The sequence below is a fragment of the Lutra lutra genome, chromosome 14, assembly GCF_902655055.1.
Source record: "Lutra lutra chromosome 14, mLutLut1.2, whole genome shotgun sequence".
NCBI classification, from domain to species: Eukaryota; Metazoa; Chordata; class Mammalia; order Carnivora; family Mustelidae; genus Lutra; species Lutra lutra.
The window spans coordinates 51,145,952-51,168,303 of record NC_062291.1 but is presented as its reverse complement, the minus strand read 5'-3'; the positions used below and the strand labels follow the sequence as shown (position 1 = coordinate 51,168,303).

General features: G+C 38.4%; 1 protein-coding gene across 9 annotated transcripts in view; it reads left to right on the top strand.

The window, feature by feature from the left end:
• The window catches only part of CSGALNACT2 (chondroitin sulfate N-acetylgalactosaminyltransferase 2), a 44,155-nt gene that overhangs the window by 18,409 nt on the left and 3,394 nt on the right, over nt 1–22,352 (top strand). For 2 of the 9 annotated variants that reach the window (XM_047702027.1, XM_047702028.1), the window contains exons 4-7: nt 1,332–1,433; nt 4,797–4,975; nt 6,517–6,611; nt 17,306–17,387. In XM_047702027.1, the coding sequence (XP_047557983.1) occupies nt 1,332–1,433; nt 4,797–4,975; nt 6,517–6,611; nt 17,306–17,387 (458 nt within the window). Of the gene's footprint in view, nt 1–1,331; nt 1,434–2,415; nt 2,508–3,168; nt 3,328–4,796; nt 4,976–6,516; nt 6,612–10,153; nt 10,726–17,305; nt 17,388–21,452; nt 21,582–22,352 lie in introns of those variants that run through there. The other 7 variants (XM_047702029.1, XM_047702030.1, XM_047702035.1 and 4 more) reach the window with 7 other exon arrangements.

The window sequence follows — 22,352 nt, the reverse complement described above, 5'->3', positions numbered from 1 at the left end:
CTTTATAATTGTGTGTGAGTTCATTTTAGGATGAGTTGAATTTTTAAAAATAACTTATTGAGGCACAATTTACATACAATCAAACCCACATATTTTAAGGGTACAGGTTACATGTCTTTTGACAAACCTTTATGCTCATAATTGCTTTCCCAGTGAACATACAGGACAGGTCATTGCTTTTTCTCCAGAAAATTCCCTAAGAACAATTGGAATTTTAACATTGAAATAATTTTAGAAATACAAACATTTAACTAAAAATGAGAGTTATTCCATCTTGAGAAGCAGAGACTATAATAATTTTTAAAATAATTTTTTTCTTTTTTTGTCATTAAATTTGGATATTTTAAAATGCTGAAGTGTTAAAATGTTAACAAGTATGTATCAGGGTAGCTGTGTGAGGAAAGTTTTGCCTTTTTGTTTAACAATTGCCATGTTTTTAATATTTTAATATGCTAGTTTTAATGCTTTATAATCCCAATCCTTATTCTCATATTGAAATCATTGGATTTAAAAGTTAATGTTTGGGGCGCCTGGGTAGCTCAGTAGGTTAAGCCTCTGCCTTCGGCTCGGGTCATGATCTCAGGGTCCTGGGATCTAGCCCCACATCAGGCTCTCTGCTCAGTGGGGAGACTGCTTCCCCCTCTCTCTCTTCCTGCCTGTCTGCCTACTTGTGATCTCTGTCTGTCCAATAAATAAATCTTTAAAAAAAAAAAGTTTAAAATAAATAAATAAATAAAAGTTAATGCTGCTCTGTAGCAGAATATCTAGAAATCATGTTTCCAAATGAGTTTTGCCTATTTGAAATTGCTCACCTGAGATCTGATTTCCTAAAGTATTTTTTACTGCTTTTCTTGGAATTGCTTTCAGATGCTACATTATTCTTTACAGTAAGTAATCTCAGCCATGGCAGGTACTTATTCCTTGATGAGAGGTATAATTTCTGGAATTAGCCAGTCTGAGGACAAAATAACTCTTGACTAACAACTTGAATATTTATTTATTTGGTTTTTAGACTTCTTTCCTTGAGTAGCTTGTAATTTGCTTCTAAAGGCAATACCAAAGCAAAAGTTTCAAAATTTTGGAATAAAGCAACTTCTGTAGACCTTCAAGGACTGTATTCATGTGGTTATATTGTTATGCATTTGCTTATATTATTATGTCATTAATAATTCAGCAATATTGCCACTTTTATATTTACTTAAAGCTTCATGCAGTGTCATTCTAAATGAGTAATGCCTCACTTGTTTTGTTAAAACTTCATGTGATTGCTTTCTGAATGAGTAGTGCCTTATATATTTTTTTGAATGAACTTTATTTTTCAATTCTGTTAGGGATGTGTGTATTCATCAGGACAAGAGAATTCATCTCACAGTGGTGTATTTTGGTAAAGAAGGATTATCTAAAGTCAAGTCTATCCTAGAATCTGTCACAAGGTTGGTGAGCCATGTCCAAATTGAAGTCTTGATACATAACATTAGAAGAATGAGAATTTCAGATATTTAATGAGTTGATTTTTTTTTATAAACATATAATGTATTATTAGCGCCAGGGGTACAGGTCTGTGAATCGCCAAGTTTACACACTTCACACCATAATGAGTTGATTTTTAATAGCTGCTGTTTAAAAGTTGGCTGAGCAAATGAGTAGTGGTACTGGTAAGTTCCTCCTTTCACCCCTCAGTTCACTCATGCAACTCTAAATGATTCGTCTTCCCTGACCTCTTGGCAGCCAGCCTGGCATGATCCAAGCCCTCTCACTGTGTGGCCCAGCCACCTTCATTTATTTGCCTCCATTTATTACTTCTTCGTTCCCTTCTGTTGGACTCTTCCCCTTTTTCTAAATCTAATCCCTTCACTTTGATGTCATCTCCTAAGCTTTTCTCTCACTTCTCACCTTTCTTTCCTTCCATTTTCCCAAGTTCCTTCTTCTTGCCCTGCAAATAATGCTTAGGTCTCTCCTGTCCTTAAGCCACCACCACCTGACTCTGTAGTACCAGTAGCTGCTGGTAGGTTTCTGTTCTTTCATAGCTAAACCTCACCGAACAGTAGTTCTCTAATCAGACAACTCACATAGTACCTGGCACATAGTAGGTACACAGAGGTTTGAATGAATGAATTAGTAATTCCTTAATACTCTGACATTAATTCTATAGCTTTTCAGCCTTTTCATCTCTAAGTTATAGGCCCAAAGTTTTGACCTAACTGCCAAATTCAGCCTTTTTTCTGTCATCCTCTTTGGTCACTTTTTACATTTGATGCCTAACCAGTACTTCCTTCTTAACATATTCCTCTGATGTTTGTAAAATGAATATATTTTGTAAATGTAAATATGTTACAGTGTAAAATTTTAGGTTGATTGTCTTTTCAGACCAAGCCAACTCTGTATCCTTTACCTGCTTCTTTACCTTTCTGCTAGTTGTGGCCATTCCCTAAGAGTCCAGATTTGGCCGGCCATTCTTCTCGAATTGTTCAACTAACATTCCTTGAGTCCCACCGACTATGTTCCAGGTACACTGCTCGGGAGTCTTAACTGGGGTGGTTGGAATAGATGAGCACAGAAGAGAGTGTTATAGTTCCTACCCCAAAGGGACTCTCACAGCACATGTATTAAAAAAACAAATACTGTCTTTTCTTCCCCCTTCACACTAGCTGCTTCACTTGGTGGCCCTCTTTCAGTTCAGACTAAGACCATTTTCATGATCCCCTGGGCTTCATGTCTGAGAGCTAGCATCTTTCATTCTTTACCTCTAGTCAGTTCTTTCTTACTGCCCAGGACCTTTTCCCTGTCCTTTCCCTGCTACTGCCACCAACCTAACTCAGGTTCCCCCTCCTTCATTTCTTTCCTTCTCTTCCCTCTTCACCATTTTCAGGTCACCCACTAAATGCCAGGTACTTATATTGGTACCACTGAAGCTATCACTGCATTACTCAAGACTCCTCTGTGGCACATGATAGATACCCATCTTGAACTTGCTTAAGGAAGCTGGGAGTGTTAATGGAAGAATCTTGGATAGTCCCCAAACTGAAGGGATTATTACAGCCAAATTTGGGGAGAAAAACCAAAACAGCTTTGATATTTTAGGGACTGGAACCAGAGACTTGAGCACCATGAAAATTCTCTTGTCTTCTTGTCTGTTTTTCTCTGCATGTTGACTTCATTCTGTTGCAGATTGGCTTCTTCCACATGTGAGGTATATGGCTGTTGGCGGCTTTGGGCTCACATCTTCTCAGCTTTGCCATCAGAGAGGAGAGAGCTTTCTCCCAGATCCAGTTGAGAAAAGCCCAGGGAAGGAGTTTTGCCCACTCTTAAGTCAGTCACTATGGCCAGGTGGGATTTGGGTGTTATGATTGGCCCAGCTTGAGTCTGGTCCCTGCCTCTAGGAAATTACTGTGGTTTGGGTGTTCTATGATTAGTTCCTCCACTAGGTGGTGGGAGTGTGACGCGGTAATCAGCAGTTTTCCCAAAAGAAGGGAGAGATTGATATCCATGTGAAGGGTAGTGTGGGCATTCGGAGCATATGGAGTCCACTCTGGAAACTGTTTGAGCCTTTGCTTCCATCTCTCCATTCCCATTCTATACATTTATAAAGAGTAATCTTCCTAAAATGACCCTTTTTGATCTGGCCATATCCTAGCGTAGCAGTTCTCCACCTTTAACATCAGAGTCCCCTGGTGTGACTTTACCAAGAGAGACATAGATGCTCAGCATCACCCCTAGAATTTGATTCAGGGGTCTGGGGTGGGGCCCAAGAATTTGCATTTCTATTGCTTTCCTGGGGGAGGCTGATGCTGTGGGTGTTGGGACTTCCCTGTGAGAACTACCCTGGCAGAAAAACTCCTTGCCTCAAGGACACTGACCAACTTCTTTTAACTTCTCACAGAAGCTACTCCTCAGTCTGACCCTTTTCTGGTCTTCTCTCATTGTTCCCAATTTAGGATCCCTTTGTTCTCATCCAATTTGTCTAATCTCTTTTCTCTAAAATGCTTTCTACTTTCTTACCTCTTTGCCTTTGAGAATAATTAATTGGAATAACCTTTAAACTCACTACTGAATTCAGGAATTTAATCAAGGCATAACTTTAATTCTGCTTCTAACCTCTCTAGTCTCTAACTACTCTCAGACAAAAGCAATCTTTTTTCTCAGAACTGCTGTTCATTCATTCATTCAGCAAATATTTATTGAACTCCTACTCTTTGAGGAGGTACACTATATCCACAATAATGAACAAAACAAAATCCCTGCTCTCATGGAGTTTATGTTCCAGTGGATGGGGGGAGACACTCAAACAAACATGTCTGGTGTTGCTGAGGAAAGCAAAGCTGGGCAGGGGGATAAAGATTAAAGAGAGGGAGGTCGGGACAACTTCACAAATGGTATGAGGGGAATCCCTCCGATAAGAGGACATGTGAGCAAAGATCCAAAAAACACAAGAGCACCCTTTGAATGTACCATTCATATGGAATGCATTGTTTATTACCAAACATTATGGCCATTTTTCCATGTGTATATTCCTTATCTCCCCAATAAGTTTTTAAGATCCTGAGGAGCATTGATCCCTCAACACTTTTTAAGCTCACACCACAAACATGTTGCCTCAGATATGGCCATTTCATGAATATCCGTCCCTGATGTTGATCATACATGTGAAGCTGATAATTTCCTTTCCCTGTATGACTGTAGAACCAAAATTGAAAAATACTTGAAGTATAAAACATATTTTGTAAGTCTTGTTGAAAGAAGAGAGTTGTTAAATTTTAAGTGGGACTTACCCTTTGTTGTATATGCTTTCCTTCTAGTGAGTCTAATTTTCACAATTACACTTTGGTCTCCTTGAATGAAGAATTTAATCGTGGACGAGGACTAAATATGGGTGCCCGAGCTTGGGACAAGGGAGAGGTCTTGATGTTTTTCTGTGATGTTGATATATATTTCTCAGCTGAATTCCTTAACAGTTGCCGGTTAAATGCTGAGCCAGGTGCGTAAAATCTTGGTAGATGAGTTGAGTGTAGAAATTGAGAACAGTGTCAGCATGTCCCATATTTTGGATCAAGTTAATTATGTTTTCTTAAAGTTATATTAGGCATACTTTAACTGGAATATTAAGTAGAAAAGTTAAAATTTGCCCCTCTGAAGTTCATACCCCTGTTCTCTTGTGGCCAAATCCATTGCCAGAATTTGAATACAAATAAACAAAAGCAAAGAAAATGTCTTAAAATTGACAAGGAGGAAGCAGCACTTATCAGAAAAAGAGCCAAGCAGACAACATGGAGATGTGTGAAAGAAGTACTCTACCTTAGGCAGGTGGTACCAACAGAGACACACACACATGAAGAAGCCTAGATACAGATGGTGCTTGGCATCCATACTACATATTTGGGGATCATTTACTGTACTTTGCTTTATGTTATAGGTATTTTTTTTTAATGTATGAGCAAATGATTTTTTTATAAATCAAATCTTATTTTAAATGTGAAAAGAAAATTTTCTGTGCCCAAAAAACTCCTAATAAATGCTTTTTGTGTAGAACTATTCATATCATGCAAATTATTAGCCTATTAATTATTTTCATTAGGGATCATTGTCAGGAACTCTTTGAGCACCTAGTGAATAAATGAGGGTTGGGTTTACTTTTTTTGCACCAGACAATATGAAGTTCACAATGTGGAAGTGGAAGGAAACATACTTGCTCAATGTAAAAGAAATATTTTAATGTCTAGAAATAGATTTTCCTTGGGAATTGAAATTCCATCCCTAAGTGAGTTTTAACAAAGGTGATATGAGCATCTAGTAGGGATTTTGTAATAGAACGGCTGCCACATTACCACAAGTACTTGACGGTTACGGAGCACTTTATATTATCATGTCTAACTGAGGCCCATCTTAGCAAGGGCTTCTCTGTTGAGGGCTCCTTAGTCTTCACAGGTCCCTTCACTGCTATCAATTTGAATGCTAATGACAAGATTTTCTGCAGAAGCTATTAGATCAGGTATTTTTAACTTTTCCAAATCTTACCAAAATCTGTCTGCAATTCTGTATTTTAATTATTGTGCACAAATCTGTTGATTTTATAGTATTCTTTGGATTTACTGTTTCTGTGACTCATTTTGAATTTAACATGTTTCTGAGTTCTTGGTGATTGTCAGAGGTTAGCCTACATCTATCACTGCTAATCAGATGAAATGATGAGTAGTAAATAGCTCACCTATAGAATAACTGACCGAAAACTTTTGTGTATCTCTCCAAAGTCAAATGGAGTAAATGTGTGTTATACCCTTTAGTCTGTTTTTTAGTCTCTTTTAGGTTATAAATTTTGTAGCTACTGATACATTATAAAATCATCATGTTCATCAAATCAGCATGATGTTTAGTAGCCTGAAAATTGACAAAATACAATATTGATAAAGTCACCATATATGACCGAAGAAATAGCAGTATTAAATATTGATAACACGGTATTAATCAGTCTTTCATTTTATGACTTTGTTGTGTGATATAACTGTATATTTTAATTTATAGGTAAGAAGGTGTTTTACCCTGTGGTTTTCAGTCTTTACAACCCTGCCATTGTTTATGCCAGTCAGGATGTACCACCACCCGTGGAGCAGCAGCTGGTAAGACTCATTGTCAGTTATGAAAGACCACAGTGATCCTTGCTAGGTTCCTTTATGTTTGTTTCACAAGTAGAAAAGAAAGTTTCGATAAAAAACTGTAGTTATTTTTTTTTAAGATTTTATTTATTTATTTATAGGAGACTGAGTACAAGCAGGGGGAGCAACAGAGGGAGAGGGAGAAACAGGCTCTCCCTCTGAGCAGGGAGCCCAATTCAGGGCTCAATCCCAGGACCCCAAGGGTCATGGCCTAGGCCAAAGGCAGACATTTAACTGACTGAGCCACCCAGGAGCCCCCCAAAACTCTAGTTATTATAAACACTTTTCATAGTATCTTTTACCACCCCTCATAAGGTGATTTTCCACTTACTGTTTTAGAATCAAATATCAATCTAGAGAGGGAAAGAAAATTAGGCCACAGAGAAAACTTAATGTTCTAGAATATGTAGATTTTACAATCACTTCTGCCAGTGTATTCTCAGTAATACTAAAAATAAGTTTTAATTTTAAAAACCTTATTTACTAGAAATTAAAACTACAAAATAAGAAGGAATGATATTCTGTGGGTAATTACTAAAGAAATCATGGAGTGGGAATGCCCATAACAGAACTTACAGTTATTGATAAAACTATCTAAGTTTTTTTTACTTTAAGTAAACATACTATGTTGGAATAATTTAAATTTACAGAAAAGTTGGAAAGATAGTATAGAGCATTCCTGTACTCCACCCTGTTTTCCCTCAGAATAATATCTTATGGAAAGATTTGTCAAAATTAGAAATTAACATGCTAAGTTACTACTAACTACACTGTAGATTAGGATTTCACCAGTTTTTCTACTAATGTCCTTTTTGTGTTTCAGGTTCCAGTCAAGAATACTATATTGCACTTAGTCTAATCTTTTATTGTTAATATTAAATAAAAATGGAAATAAATGAACTAAGAAGTCAATTTAAGATATTAAAAAAATGAGTAACTCTGAAAAAAGAAATAAAGATAAGGCAGAAATTAATGAACCAAAAATAATAGTTTGACTAATATATAGTAGCTTATTCTTTATGTGCAAAAAAAAAATTTCTTAACCAAAGTGGGCAGATTTGGGGTAAAAAGGAAAATATAACAACTGAGAGAAATCAATTTATATGGTAAATTTTTAAAATTCTAAGTAAAAGATTTGAGAACTTATAAACTATTAACACAAGCAAATTTTGTGTTAGCATTTTATATATAAAAGAGATGGAAGCTCTGAAAAGACTAAGAACCACTTAAAAAATTAGAACAGTTATCAAAAAAATTACCCTGCATATGAATAGGTACAATGTTTTATTGGTGAGTTTTTCCAAACTTTTGAAGAACAGGTTAAAGTAATACCATATGACCTACTTAATAAGTTTTATGAAGCCAACATTATCTTCAGACTCCAGTCCTGCCTTTAGCAGAGGGGCTGGATATAGTAAGCAATATATCTTTTAGCTACAGTTGATGCTATAGCAATATAGCTATTAGCTACAGTTGATGTGTCTGTATACACACACCCCTCTGCCTTATCTGTAGGCCAGTATTACTTGGGAATATAAAAACAATTGGGATCAAAATGGCAACCCAAGCACCCACATTTGCCTTATCTGAAACCCTAAATCCTTTGTAAAAGTGAATTACTAAAAAGAAAAAAGTATATTAGCTTTGGAAAATGAGAGAAGTGCCCTTGGTAGAAAATTTTGAGAAATTGTTATAAGATGGCAATAGTTGGCATAGGATTGATAGAAGAAAGAAGAATCTGGAATATGTTCAGGAGAACACAAGATGGGGCTGCTCTGTATCCTCTGAGCTCATGGAAGACAGTGCATGATGGAGTACATATTCTCTGGGCATGTGCTAAGCAACAGGCATCACAGGGATGGAACTACAGGCTGCGGCAGTGTATGTGGTCTCTGGAGAAAGAGAGGTAGGGTAAGGTTTTGGGAATACTGAATTGTAGGATGGATAGGGAGCGCCAGGCTCTGAAAATGAGCTGCTGTTGGCACATTGTCTGCAAGACCACATTCAGCCCCTCTTCCACTATTACTGGAGATAGGCCCCTGTAATTTTAGCTGACAGCCAAGGGTTTTTGAACAATGATATTTTCTTTTTCTTTAAGTATGCTCATTGTCCAGCGTGGAGCCCAACATAGGGCTTGAACTTAAGACCCTGAGGTCAAGACCTGAGCTGAGATCAAGAGTTGGATGCTTAACTGACGAGCCACCCAGGTGCCCCTGAACAATGATTTTTGAGACAAAAAACAGTAGCAGTTAACCGAGAGTAGCCAAACCAACACTATGAAAGGGAGGCACCAAATTTTAATAAACAGAAAAGATAACACATGAGAATATGAATAGAGAATGAAAACAACTTTAAGGTAAATAAGTCTTCAGGGAAAGAAAACATTAAATTACTAAGACTGGATTTGTGCTAAAAAGGTCAACTTGGAAATTGTGAAAATCTAAAACTCAGTAAATGGGCTGAATATTGGAACAGTTACAGTTGAAACAAGCTTGTAACTAGAAGACAAGTTACCTGGGCACATGAAGACCAAGAGGTATTGTAGAGAAAAATTGAGACATGAGGAATCACTCAAGAAGCTCCCAAAGTTGTTAATAGGAGCTCCAAAAGGGAGAGAAAAGAGAGAACAGACAGTGGATGAAATAGAAGAAAACTTCAAAGAGCTAAGGAAAGACAAGTCTGGTATTTGAGAACTTGTCTGCAAAGGAGTAAGAATCAGATTGGCATTTGATTTCTTTTTGATGATAATTGGTGCTAGAACACAATAAAACAATATCTTGAATGTTGTGAGAGAAATAACTTTAATTCTGTAATTTATATTTTACCTATTTGAGGGCAAAATAGATATTGTTGAATATTCAAGGACTCAAGGTTTACTTCTTACAGACCTCTTCAGCAGAATGAGAAATGAACCCGTTTGAAAGAAGACCTGAGAATAAAACAGTAGTGACCAGCACTAAAACCCCAGTAAAACTTGTTTAAGTAGTTTTGATGAAACACATAATAAAAAAAGAAATGAATAGCAGTTGGGGATTTAAAATTCAAAGGGTACACATACAAATGTGTATTACCTAGCCCTGTCCCCTGAGAGGACCTAGAAGCAGTAATACCCCAAGAGTAACCAGCATACCCAGCTCCCAGATCTTAGGATCTGGGACAGGAAATCAAGGAGCCTGAAGCTCCAGAAAGTAAGGCAGTACTCAAAAAAAAAAAAGAAAAAAAAGAGGATTAGGGTATGTCAAAGGGATACAGGAGCCTGAATAAACTCCCAATGGCAAAGTTAGAACAATTTGAGCAACAAAATAAATAACATAGTACTGGATTGCAACCCCAAGCATAAAATAACTATCCATGAGTACATACTGATATAAATAAATTAGCAAGTGAATAAATAATAATAATAATAATTCAATGGATAGACTGATTAGATAGGAGTAGATAAGGGAGAAGAGCTAAATCTTTGCTACAGAATTCTGAATAACTTATGTAGATACTTTCTTTTCCAGTAGGTGGAGCTAGGTGACTCACTTCTAAAGAATTGAGTATGGAAAGAGAACTATTCAGTGGAGAAACCTGGCAGACACCACCTTAAGCCAAGTAATGAAGGTTAACATCACCAGTGTTATTATGCACCCCTGATTTGATGAATCAAGAAGGGCATTTCACTTCTGTGGCCTTCCTTCCAGAAACCTAATCATGAGAAACACTTCACCCAAACCCAAATTGAAGAGTATTCCACAAAATACCTCAGCAATACTTGAAAGTGTCAAGATCAAGGGTGCTTAGCTGGCTCAGTTGGAAGAGCATGCGACTGTTGAACTCAGGGTTGTGAGTTTGAGCCTCAGAGTGGGTGTGGGTATTACTAAAAAAAACAAAACAAACAAAAAAAAAAAACTGGTAATTTTTAAAAAAGTGTCAAGATCATCAAAAACAAGGAAGACTGAGAAATTACGAGTTTCCAGACCAAGGAGACATAACAAATAAATGCAGTGTGGTGCCTTGAACTGGATCCTGGAACAGAAAAAGGGACATTAAAGGAAAACTTGTAGAATCCAAATAGTCTAAAATGTAGTTAATAGTGGGGTGCCTGGGTGGCTCAGTCATTTAAGCATCTGCCTTCAGCTCAGGTCATGATCCCAGAGTCCTAGGTTCAAGTCCTGCAACCAGCTCCTTGCTCAGCAAAAGTCTGCTTCTCCCTCTGCTTCTCCTTCATGCATTCTCTCTCTCTCTCTCTCTCTCAAATAAATAAGTAAAATCTTTAAAAATAAATAAATAGGGACGCCTGGGTGGCTCAGTTGGTTAAGCGGCTGCCTTCGGCTCAGGTCATGATCCCAGCGTCCTGGGATCAAGTCCCACGTCGGGCTCCTTGCCCAGCAGGGAGCCTGCTTCTCCCTCTGCCTGCCTGTCTGCCTGTGCTCACTCTCTCTGACAAATAAATAAAATCTTTTAATAAATAAAATGTAGTTAATAGTAATGTACTAGTGTTGGTTTCTTTGTTTTTATAATGTACCACAATAACAATGTAAGATAATAACATTTAAGTGAAGTTAAAACTAGGTGAGAAGTATACGGGAACTCTGTTTACTACTTTGCAACTTTTCTGTAAATCTAAAATTACTCCAAAATAAAAATCTTATTTATAAAAAAAAAAATCCTTGATAAACACAGTGCTAAATGGAGCCAATATGTGAGGGTGAAGAGGAATGTAAAAGCATGCTAATATTCTTGTCTGGTTTGGGAGGATGTGGGAGAAGAATGATTTGAATGTGGGTTCATTCTAGATGTTCCACACAAAAAAATAAGTTTAAATACTTCAAGTTATAGTTTCACTTTGTAACCTTTGCAAGTTACCCTTTCTAAACTTCAATCTCCCCCACTTAAAACAAGACAAAAGCTTGCTCTCCATAATGTGTAATTTTATCTCCTTGATATTAAAAGTAAACAGGAAATACACCATTAGAAAAAAAAAGGCTAAAAGACAGTTGGTAGTAATTCATAATAAACATATTTAAATAACCAGCCTTACTAAGAATAAATAAAAAACAGCAGTGCAATACTTTTTTGCTGTTGTAAAATCAGTTTTTAAAACAGCCATGCAAGCGAGGCTGGTGGGGTAGGAGTTCTTCCATCCATGCTGGTGGTGTAGGAATGCAGACAAGCTTTCTGGGTCACGAGTTTTCAAACAGGTTCATCCCTCTGATCCCGTAATCTCCACTCCCAGGAGTCTATCCTGAGAAAACAGAACCGTAGAACAGCAATACATATGATAATATCGACAACATTGGAAGCAGCAAAACTGTAAAAATAATGAATTATAGTACATATGATGGTGAGTAGGTAGCAAGAGGAAAATGTTCATGAAATGTAGATTATACAGCCATGTAAATGTAGAGGAAAATATAAAGTTTTAAAAAAGGGAAATTATGTGTATTTTTTATGATATTTTAATGCTAATAATAACTTTTTTTTAGCTATCCTTTTCTTTGGGTAAGCTATTGTTCTGTTTTTCATACATGTTAACTCATTTAATCCTTCTTACACCTCTGAGGTATATGCTATTATTACCCCTGTTTTACAGATGAGGACACAACCATCTGGTGGTTGAGTGCCTGCCCAGTTGCACAGCTGGCATGGCTGGGGCCAGGGGCCCGGGCAGTGTATCTCCACTCTTATTCACTGCACAAACTTGCCTGTGTTACCATAATTCATCCAATGGGGTTCATTCTAGGCCAGCCACTATTCACTGCTGGAATCCCCAGCGCCTAGAACCATATAGACATGGTTATTATTCACAAGAATCTTTATTCTGGTAGGAAGAGACAGAAGATGAAATCAATTAATAAATACCATGCAGATCATTAAAACGGGCTGAGTTGTGAAAAATGATTGGGTGTTTCTGTGGTGTGTTTAGTCAGAAAGACCTTTTTGAGATGAGGCTATTAGAGAGGCCATCCAAATAACAGGAAAGAACCTGCTACCTAGTAACTGGGGAAAGACAGTCCCAAACAAAAGGAACAGCTACTAGGTTTCCTAAGGTGTCTAGAACACAGTGGGCAACAGGGCACAAAGCTGGGCCAGTCATGTTGAGCTATAAGGAGTTTAAGCTCTGTGTGATAGAAAGCCTGGGGAGGGTTTTGATTCTGTAAAGAATGGATGGGGTGTGGCTGTAGCTACAAATAGCCAGTTAGGCTTTTACAGTGTACCAAGGAGGTGACCATGGCTTGGGTAAGGATGGTAATTGTGGAGAAAATTTGAGGTATGATTTGTCTGACAGAACTTGCTGGAGAATTAGATGTGAGGAATGAAAGACAGGAATGGCAGAAGGAGAGATTAGGGATTCAACCTGAGTGTGGTGGTGTATATGTTGCTTATTAGACCTCCAAGGAAAGGTGTCAAGTTGCCACATGGATTTGTGAACCTGGCAGCCTGTGAGGCCTGGGGGCTGGAGATGTAGATTATCTGTGGACACCTGCATCCCCCCACTTGCTTAGGAAAGGAAGAGATAAAAATGCAATAAAACATTAACAATCAGGGATTACAGACAGTGGAAATGTGTTGTTTAAAAATGAAACAAAACCATGGGGCACCTGGGTGGCTCAGTTGTTGGGCGTCTGCCTTTGGCTCAGGTCACTGTCCCAGGGTCCTAGGATCAAGCCCACATCGGGCTCCCTGCTTGGCAGGAAGCCTGCTTCTCCCTCTCCCACTCCCCCTGCTTGTGTTCCCTCTCTCACTGTGTTTCTCTGTGTCAAATAAATAAATAAATAAATAAATCTTTAAAAAAAAAAAAAAAAAAAACAATGACTCCTTTCCCCAAGTGTGATAATATAATATTGGAGGGTTTTTTTTTTTAAAAGAAACTAAGTTATAAAGGAAGACTTAATATTTGTAAAATCAGAATTGTCATGGGGTAGAAATGTCAGAGTGAGTGTTTTATTTGCATGGGGTGGGGAGTGTTTTGTTTTAATACTTTGCACCAGGATTATGTTTTGACTAAGGAGATAAGAATATTGGAACCTAGTTTTGCCACAGAAATTATGCCTCTGTAAATTAATTTCATTTGACAAATGTTCATTGAAAGCTTACTATGTGCCTTGCATTGTTTTAGGTGCTCCACATATAACAGTGATCAAAATCAATAAAAAGTCCTGCCCTCTAGGAGCTTTATAGTCTAGAAGGGGAAGAAGCCCTCCCCTAACCAAAAAAAAAAATTTTTTTTTAAGAAAGAAAAGAAAATACATACCTCACTTATTAGTTCCAACTTAAGCTGAGTCCTCAGTACTGCCTGGTTCTTCTATTTTTTTTCAGCCAATTCTCCCATTACATACAGCAGCTTTTTCAGATTCTTCCCACTCCTCTCAAGATTTGCCTCCTCTGCAGACCCATATATTCCCTTCATTCCTGCTATCTGCAGTATTTTCATGTGCTGCCTTGTAGATCACTCACATTCATTATGCTCAGAACCCAGCTTTGCATCATTCAGCTCTGGGCCCTTTCCTCAGTGCTCCCACTATTGGGGGATGGCACTACAACATACCCATTATCCAGGACAGCAGCCTGCTGTCAGCCTTGGTTGATCCTTCCCTCTCATCCCAACTCCTACCCATTCAGTCACTTCCTGACTTCTCTCAGTTCTTTGTCCTCAATCTTTTTTTTTTTTTACCCCCATGCAGTTTTTTCTTTCTGAACATATCATGTTAATTTTTTCTTTCTGAACATATCATCAGCTTCCCATTCCCAGATTATAACTATTGCCTCTTAACCATCCTCTCTGCATCCCTTCTTTCCCCCTCTTATATCTCTTCTCTATACTCTAGCCAAAGTGATCTTTCAAAAATGTCGCCTGATCATATTACTCCTCCTGCCCTGACTCTTCAGAGAATTTCCATTGCTATTAGGATAAATCGAAAATATGTGACCAGGTATCCTGTTCTGTCTGATGTGGCCCTGTGGGTCCCTTAGACCAGGGGTCATCAGTCTACGGTCTGTTGGCCAAAACAGCCTACTGCCTAGTTTTCTGTGGCTCATGAATGAGGAAGAGTGGTTGACAAATATTTTCAAGAATACAAATTTCAGCGACCATAAGTAAAGTTTATTGGAACACAACATGCTCACTTGATTACTTATTGTCTGTGACAGCTTTCACACTACAGTGGCTAAGATAAATAGTTGTGACAGACTTTATGTTCTGCAGAACCTAAAATATTTACTGCCTGCTCTTTTGCAGATGTTGGCTGAGCCCTAGCCTACCTTTGTGGGCACCTCTCCTTCTGTCTCTAACATGGTCCCACCATCCTTCACTCACATGCTCTCTCCAACCTCCCAAGTCTTTGCACAATCTGTTCTTTTGTCTAGACCTTTCTCCAGCACATCTTTCAGTTGAATAACTCTGGCTTATTTCTCACATCCTAGTTCCAACTTCATTTTTTAGAGGAAACTGTCTTAGAACCTTGCACTTTGGGTGAGGTAACTCTCTCCTTTCTGTCACCCTTCTCATGTGTGCATCCTCATGTCTCTCCTTACCCAACTCCAACTTTATAGTCAGTCATTATCCACAGCCTCCTTGCCATACTCACCTTCATCCCTCACCCTGTCCAGTGTTTTCTCTTAGAACCCCAGCCTGGTTAAGGGCAACTCTTACACAGGCCCTTGAGCAGTGGAATAGGGAGGGTAAGAAACACACCTATAGTAAAGTCCCACTATAGGGCCACTGCCTTAAAAACATGACCACGGGCCGAAGGGTTCCACAACTGCCCTGACATCTGTGCCTGACCATGATCTACCCACTGTCCATCCTACAGGCCAGCCATACTGTCCTCCTTCTCTTGTCTCCCAGCACCCCTCACCACTTCTCACTCTCCACATACCTTGCTTCATATTTCACTTAGAACAGAGAAGCAGACATTTCACTTCCTTATTCTATCATAAGACTCATCAGCCTCTCTCCATTCCCAGTGGAGGAACTGCGCACATCCCTTCGTAAAGCCAATCTGTCCTTTTCTCTTGGACTAAGCTCATCTCTCATGCCTAAACAAGCACTCCCCTCCAGCCATCCTTCAGGCTCTCCTATCCTAGCATTATGCTTCTTCTAGATCATTACCATATGCATACAGAAGAACTGTAATACCAATTATCTTTTAAAAATGTTAATAGCCCTTTCTTGTCCACAGGACCTCATTCGTCTGCTCTTGCCCTTATTTTCTCTGCTCTTGCCCCATTCATTCCCTTTCTGCTTCATAGCCATCATACATGCTACCCTCTTTGCCTGGAATGATCTCCTTTAGATATTTCACAGCTCACTTCAGTATTTCATTAGGGTCCCTGCTTGAACGTTATCTCTTCAAGGAGACCTCATATGGCCTTTATATCCAAAATAGGCTTTCTGTCTCTCATGGTCTCCCCTTCTCCTACTATATTTTTCTTCCTAGCATGTATTACCACCTGAGATACATATTTATTTATTTGCTATTTTTCCATCAAAACAGAGGCTCTGTGATGGTAGAGACCTTGTCATCTCTATTCATTGCTGTGTTCCCAGCTCTCAATATCATGTCTGATGGGTAAAAACACTTGCTGAATGCATGAATAAATAAAGAATCTTTATCAGGTGTCAACTTTTACTTGATTCTGGGGTTATATATCATCAAAGCCCTGATTTTCTCTTTATTTCTCTGTTTGGACTTCAGTGGTGACAATTTCATTTTAAAGGACTGTAGTAATTCCAAACTTCACATCTACACCCTATAGCAGGAGTTGGCAAATTTATTCTGTAAAGAGCCACAGAGAAATATTTTGGCTTTGCAGGCCATATAGTTAAATCCCTGTTGCAACTACTCAACTATGCCACTGTACCATGAAATACACATAGACAGTTTGTAAACAAATGAGTGTGGCTGTATTCCAATAAATGATTTTCAAAAACAGGCGGCAGGCCAGATTTAGCCTGGAGGCTGTAGTTTGCTGACTCCTGCCCTACACCATCCAAAAAAAGCAAGTGTCTTTTCTAGTAGTTCTCTCAGAGGAATGAAGGGGCCTTGTTTTCCAGAGTTCCCAACAACCCTCCCCTTCTACCATGTTGGCCTGAATTTTGTCTAATTCCTGTTAGTCAATCAATTCCTGCAAAAACTGGGTGACACTGTGTCACTGATACAGGCATGGTCCAATCTAAAGCTGCGGATGGAAGGAGCTTCCCTGAAGCTCATGGGCTACATGGAGCCAAGTAATTGCCAGAGCAAAACTGTACACAGTTAGGTAAGGGGCAGGGAGGTGAATGCTGGATAGGCACCAAATAAGGTCTGTGCAGAATTCATTACAGTGTATTATAGTATGAGTTATGCAACTGTTATCCTCCCAGAATGGAATGTAAGCTCCTCGAGCTCAGGCATAATACTGTTTGGTTATTAGTAACCCCAGCTTGCATCTTGCCAGAGGGATTAAATTCAGCTAAATTGAAGTGGCAAGAACCCTTTGCTGACAGAGAGTACTGTATTTTTGTTGATTTTTTTTTAAGGATTTAATTATGTGAATGCATGTGATCCATTGTCAGTCACAGAAATGACAGGAAAAATTATTATCTGGAAAGTTTTAATTTTTTTCTTTGTTGATTGAAACTTCTTCTAGTTCTTGAGGTATTAAATTGAATTTATTTTTTTTAACTGAAGGTTCACAAAAAGGATTCTGGCTTTTGGCGAGATTTTGGCTTTGGAATGACTTGTCAGTATCGATCAGATTTCCTGACAATTGGTAAGTATACCTTATATTTATGGAGAGAGGTGTACATATTTACTGTTGTGCCTTATGGCATTTTTCTCAAAGGTCTCAGAATCAAATATTTTCCTCTTAAATTATGAATGAGATTAGCTAAAAAGAGGCATCTGGAGGTGTGAAAGGCAAAATAGATTTATAATTAATGTCTCTAAGTAGCAAAAATGAGATCATTTTAAAAAAGTAAAATAGAATATTTACTTGTTTCTTTAAAATCAAAACACTAGTTTTTAAAATCATCTGTTTGGTTTGTTGCCAATATTTGCAGTTGTTACAAATACTCTTACAAAAGATCTCTACATAACTTTGGTGTTGTGCTCACAGATTGTTACATCTGGAAGTAATGTTAGATTATCTAATCCAAGGGCTTTTGCATTTTTTAAATTTAGAGATGAAACCCTCTTTAATTGTCTATTGAACTGTTAATGAAATCCTAGCATTTAAAACAAATGAAAAGACAGCTTATCTTTCTAGCTCTGGTTGAAGTTGGAATGGGGGACTTGGAGTCACTGGCTTAGTCATCCACTCCTTGAAGCCAAAATGACCCTGAAGAATCTGGTCTAAGCCTCCTGCCCCACTCTAGCTTCAGTCTTACCCAGCAAAAAATGCATCAGAGTATAGTTTAAGAAAGCAGGCTGAAACCTGATTCCATGTCTCCTAATCAGTCGGTGGCTACACTTCCATGGCATATAAGAATGTATTTTATATATTTATGCGTGTGTGTGTATATATCTAGATATGTATATATACATAGATGTGTATATATATCTAGATATGTATATACATCTATACATAGATATACATATTTACCTATGTATACACATACATATCTATATTTACACATGCATATATTGGGGTTTTTTTATATTTTGTAATAGAATATATTTTGTGTACTTTTTAAGTCCATCTTACATTTATTTTTTATAATCAGCCATTTATTGTGGAAGTTCCTCCACCTTGTCTCTTTATCATTGTAACATTTGAATCATGCAAATAGCAAATAGTAATAAAAGGACTATTAAGTTAAACTAATGCCCTTTTCCCTGATTTCTGGATTAATAAAACAGCAAGGATACATCACTGCTTTCTAACCCGTGTTATTTCTCACTGCTCCTTTCTCATTATTTTTTTCCTCATATTTCTATTTGGTATGTGTTGGTATAGCTAATAGTGTTCCACATTTCTCTGAGACTCTGTTCATTTTTCATTATTTTTTATTATTTTCTTTTTTTAATTTTCATTATTTTTTTCTCTCTGTTCTTTGGACTGCATAATCTCAATTGATCTGTCTTCAAGTTTGCTGATTCTTTGTTAGTTAAGATTTAATGAGCTACTCTCATGAATTTTTCATTTACATTGTCCTTTTTAACTCCAGAATTTTTTTTTAATTTTTCTTTTAAAGATTTTATTTATTTATTTGACAGAGATCACAAGTAGGCAGAGAAGCAGGCAGAGAGAGAGGAGGAAGCAGGCTCCCCGCTGAGCAGAGAGCCCGATGCAGGGCTCGATCCCAGAACCCCGGGATCATGACCTGAGCCGAAGGCAGAGGTTTTAACCCGCTGAGCCACCCAGGCGCCCCATAACTCCAGAATTTCCCCTTGGTTCTTTTTATATATGTAATTTCTCTCTCTTCATTAATATTTTCTATTTAACGAGACATTATCATCTTGCCTTCTATTACTTCTTTAAGCATGATTTCTTTTAATTCTTTGAACATATTTATAATAGTTTTGAAATTGACATCTGGGCCCTCAGTTTCTCTTGCCTACTTTTTCTGGTATATGGATCACACTTCTAATTCTTTATGTGCCTCATAATTTTTTTCTTGAAAACGGGGCATTTTAGGTAATATATCATGGTGAGTCTGGATATTGATTCCCGCCTGACTCCAGGGCTTGTTTTTTGTTCTGTTTTTTTTTTGCTTGTTTATTGACTTGACTTTACTATTTTAATGAATTTTATCTCCCCCTTCCCCGGCAATATGAAGCCTCTCATGTCACTCCTTAGGGCATGGGCACAGTCACTCTGAGATGACATGGATTTAGTAGGGCTCTCTTTTTTAAGATAAATAAGTAAAAATAAAAAGACTATTTATTTGAGAGAGAGGAGGACCAGGGGGAGGGGCAAAGGGAGAGGGAGAAGCAGACTCCCCACTGAGCGTGAAGCCCAACACAGGGATCAGTCCAGGACCCTGAGGTCATGACCTGAGCTAAAGTCAGGTGCTCAATCAACAGCCACCCAGGTGCCCCTAGTAGGGCTGTCTTTTATGGTCTCGTGCCTTTGTTGATAACACCCCCACTTGTTAGGCTCCACTCATTGCTCTCTTGTTTTTGACAGTGCTCTGGGGCATAAAAATGGCTCTGCAGTCTGACCCAATTAAATTGAACCCTTTTGCAAGGTAGTTTTTGAGGCACATCTTTGAGTTTTGTTCAGACCTCAGGAGGGTTCTTCTTATCTGTCTCTTTCCCTGTTCTCTCCAGTAAACTAGCTGGCCTACATTTTAGCTTATTGCTCTAATGGAGCTATCAGCCTTCTCTTAATTGCTTACCACCAAAACCTCTATTATGTTCAAGAGCCCCCTTAGGCTTGAACTTCTGCACACTGTTTCAAATAAAGTCAGTTCCTTCGGGAAGAGTTTTGGAGCAGTCTGTTCTTATGCACTGGCTCCTCCCCAGGGAAAAGTCTCCGAGCCTCCTCTGGAGCTGGGGGTGGAGACAGTGGCAAACTTCTCTCTCCCCTGCGTTATGAGTAGGACATGGGGTGGAGGGTCAGGGGTCCCACTACCTCCTGGGGTATATCCTCTACCTTATGACTATGGGCGGGGTGAGAAAGGGAGCCCCTGGCTTCTCAGCAGCACTTGTTTGGAATTTGGCCTTTTTCATTTTGGAGCTTCTGTTCCTTTCTCTCTTTCCTCTCCTTCTGATATTCCCGTTACACATATGTTATACCTTTTGTATACAGTTCTTAGAAATTCTATTCTGATCTGGCTTCCCCACCCCCATCCTCTTTGCTTTTCTTTTGCCTTTTCAGTTTTGGAAGTTTCTCTTGACATGTCTTCAACCTCAGAGATTCTTTCCTCAGCCAATACAAAGGCATTCTTCCTTTGTTACACTGTTTATCTTTAGCATTTCTTTTTTATTCTCTCTTAGAATCTGTCACTCTCTGCTTACATTACCCATCTGTTCTTGCTTGTTGTCTACTTTTTCTGTTAGAGCCCTTAGCATATCAATTATAGTTGTTTTAAATTCCCAGGCTGATAATTTCAATTATCATATCTGAGTCAACCTGCCATATCTGAGTCTGGTTCTGATGCTTGCTCTGTGTCTTCAATCTGTTTTTTGTCTTTTGATATGCCTCATTTTTTCCTTCATAGCTGATTATGATATATTGGGTAAAGGAAACTGCAGTAAATAGGCCTTTAATAATAGGTGGTGAGGCGTGCAGAAAGAGGAAATTTTCCATAGTCCTGTGATTAGGTCTCAGCCCTTTAGTGAGATTATGTATCTGGACCGCTAACCTCACAAGTATTTCTCAGACACTGCCCCCAACCTTAAGTGAGACAGGATGACTAGTGTGGGCTGAAGTTGAGTATGTCCTTCCTCCAGGTAGGTTTGACTGTAATAAAATAGTTTCTCCTGAAGGCAGGCCTTGTTAAGAAGAATAAAGTGCTCTGGCATGTTTCAGAATGATTATGTTCCCACTGCCCTTGCTGAAAACACTAGGGGATTTTGCTCCAGTCTTCACAGTGAGAACCTGCTAGAGCTCCAAAAGGTAAAACTCACACATGCATAGGGACCCTCTTACGACCCAGAGTTTTCAACTCTCAGACTTGGTCCTCTGAGCCTCTAGCGATTCATCATCTATAGTTCAGATTTTTTTTTTCCTACCCTAGTACTGGTTCCCCTAGAGATTTCTAGTAGTGGGTTTCTGCTCACATAGTTATGTTTTACCTGCCTGTCTCTCCAATTTGCTTGTGACCTTATTTCTCTGAGGGATCTGAGAAAATTTGTTTATTTTTCAGTTTGGTTTTTTACTTCTTGCTAGGACAATATGACTTTGAAGCCCTATATATGCTGGACCAGAAAGTGGAAGTCCCCCATTTATTTTAAGTATCTACACCATTTCTAATATTTGAAGACCTTTTATCTACAAAGAAGAAAAACCAGTATGTATTAGACATAGCTTTTAGTAAAGCTGTGACTATTTAAGGTAATACTTTTCAGAGATCTCAGGATTATTGTCATCCTGTGAGTATGAAACTAAGTAGCATATAATTATTTGATAGAAGAGATAATTTGGAAACCTAGCTCTTAATTGAAGAATTGATTTGTTCTTGGTATTTAAGAACCTTTGCTAATTCTCCAAAAATTCCAAATGGTTTGTGTTCTCTATGCTTTAGAAAGTTTGTTGTTCATCCTAAGCCAGTTTGAAAATAGTCTCAATTTTATCTCCCATTTCATGTGTTCACCCAGTCCAGTAAGCCATTTGCCACACCACTCCATCAGAATTGTTCTAGTAGGTAAGGTTATAAGTGATATTTATGTTGCTAGGTCTACTAGTTGTTGTTGGGGTTGTTTTTTTTTTTTTTTTTTTTAGTTAATTTATTGAGCAGCACATGCTTGACCGTTTCTTCCTGAAGACACTTTTTTCACTTGACTTCTCTTGCTGAGCAGAGAGCCCGATGTGGGACTCGATCCCAGGACCCCGAGATCATGACCTGAGCCGAAGGCAGCGGCCTAACCCACTGAGCCACCCAGGCGCCCTCACTTGACTTCTCTGATAGCTCATTCTTCAGAATTTTCTCCATCCTCTGGGACCATTTTTCAGTCTCTTGCTGATTTATCTTTCTCTGCATGTTTAACCTGTACATATTGGTATTGCTTAACATTTAGATCTGGGCCCTATTTTCTTTCTAAACTCCTTCAGTAATTTCATCCATTCCTT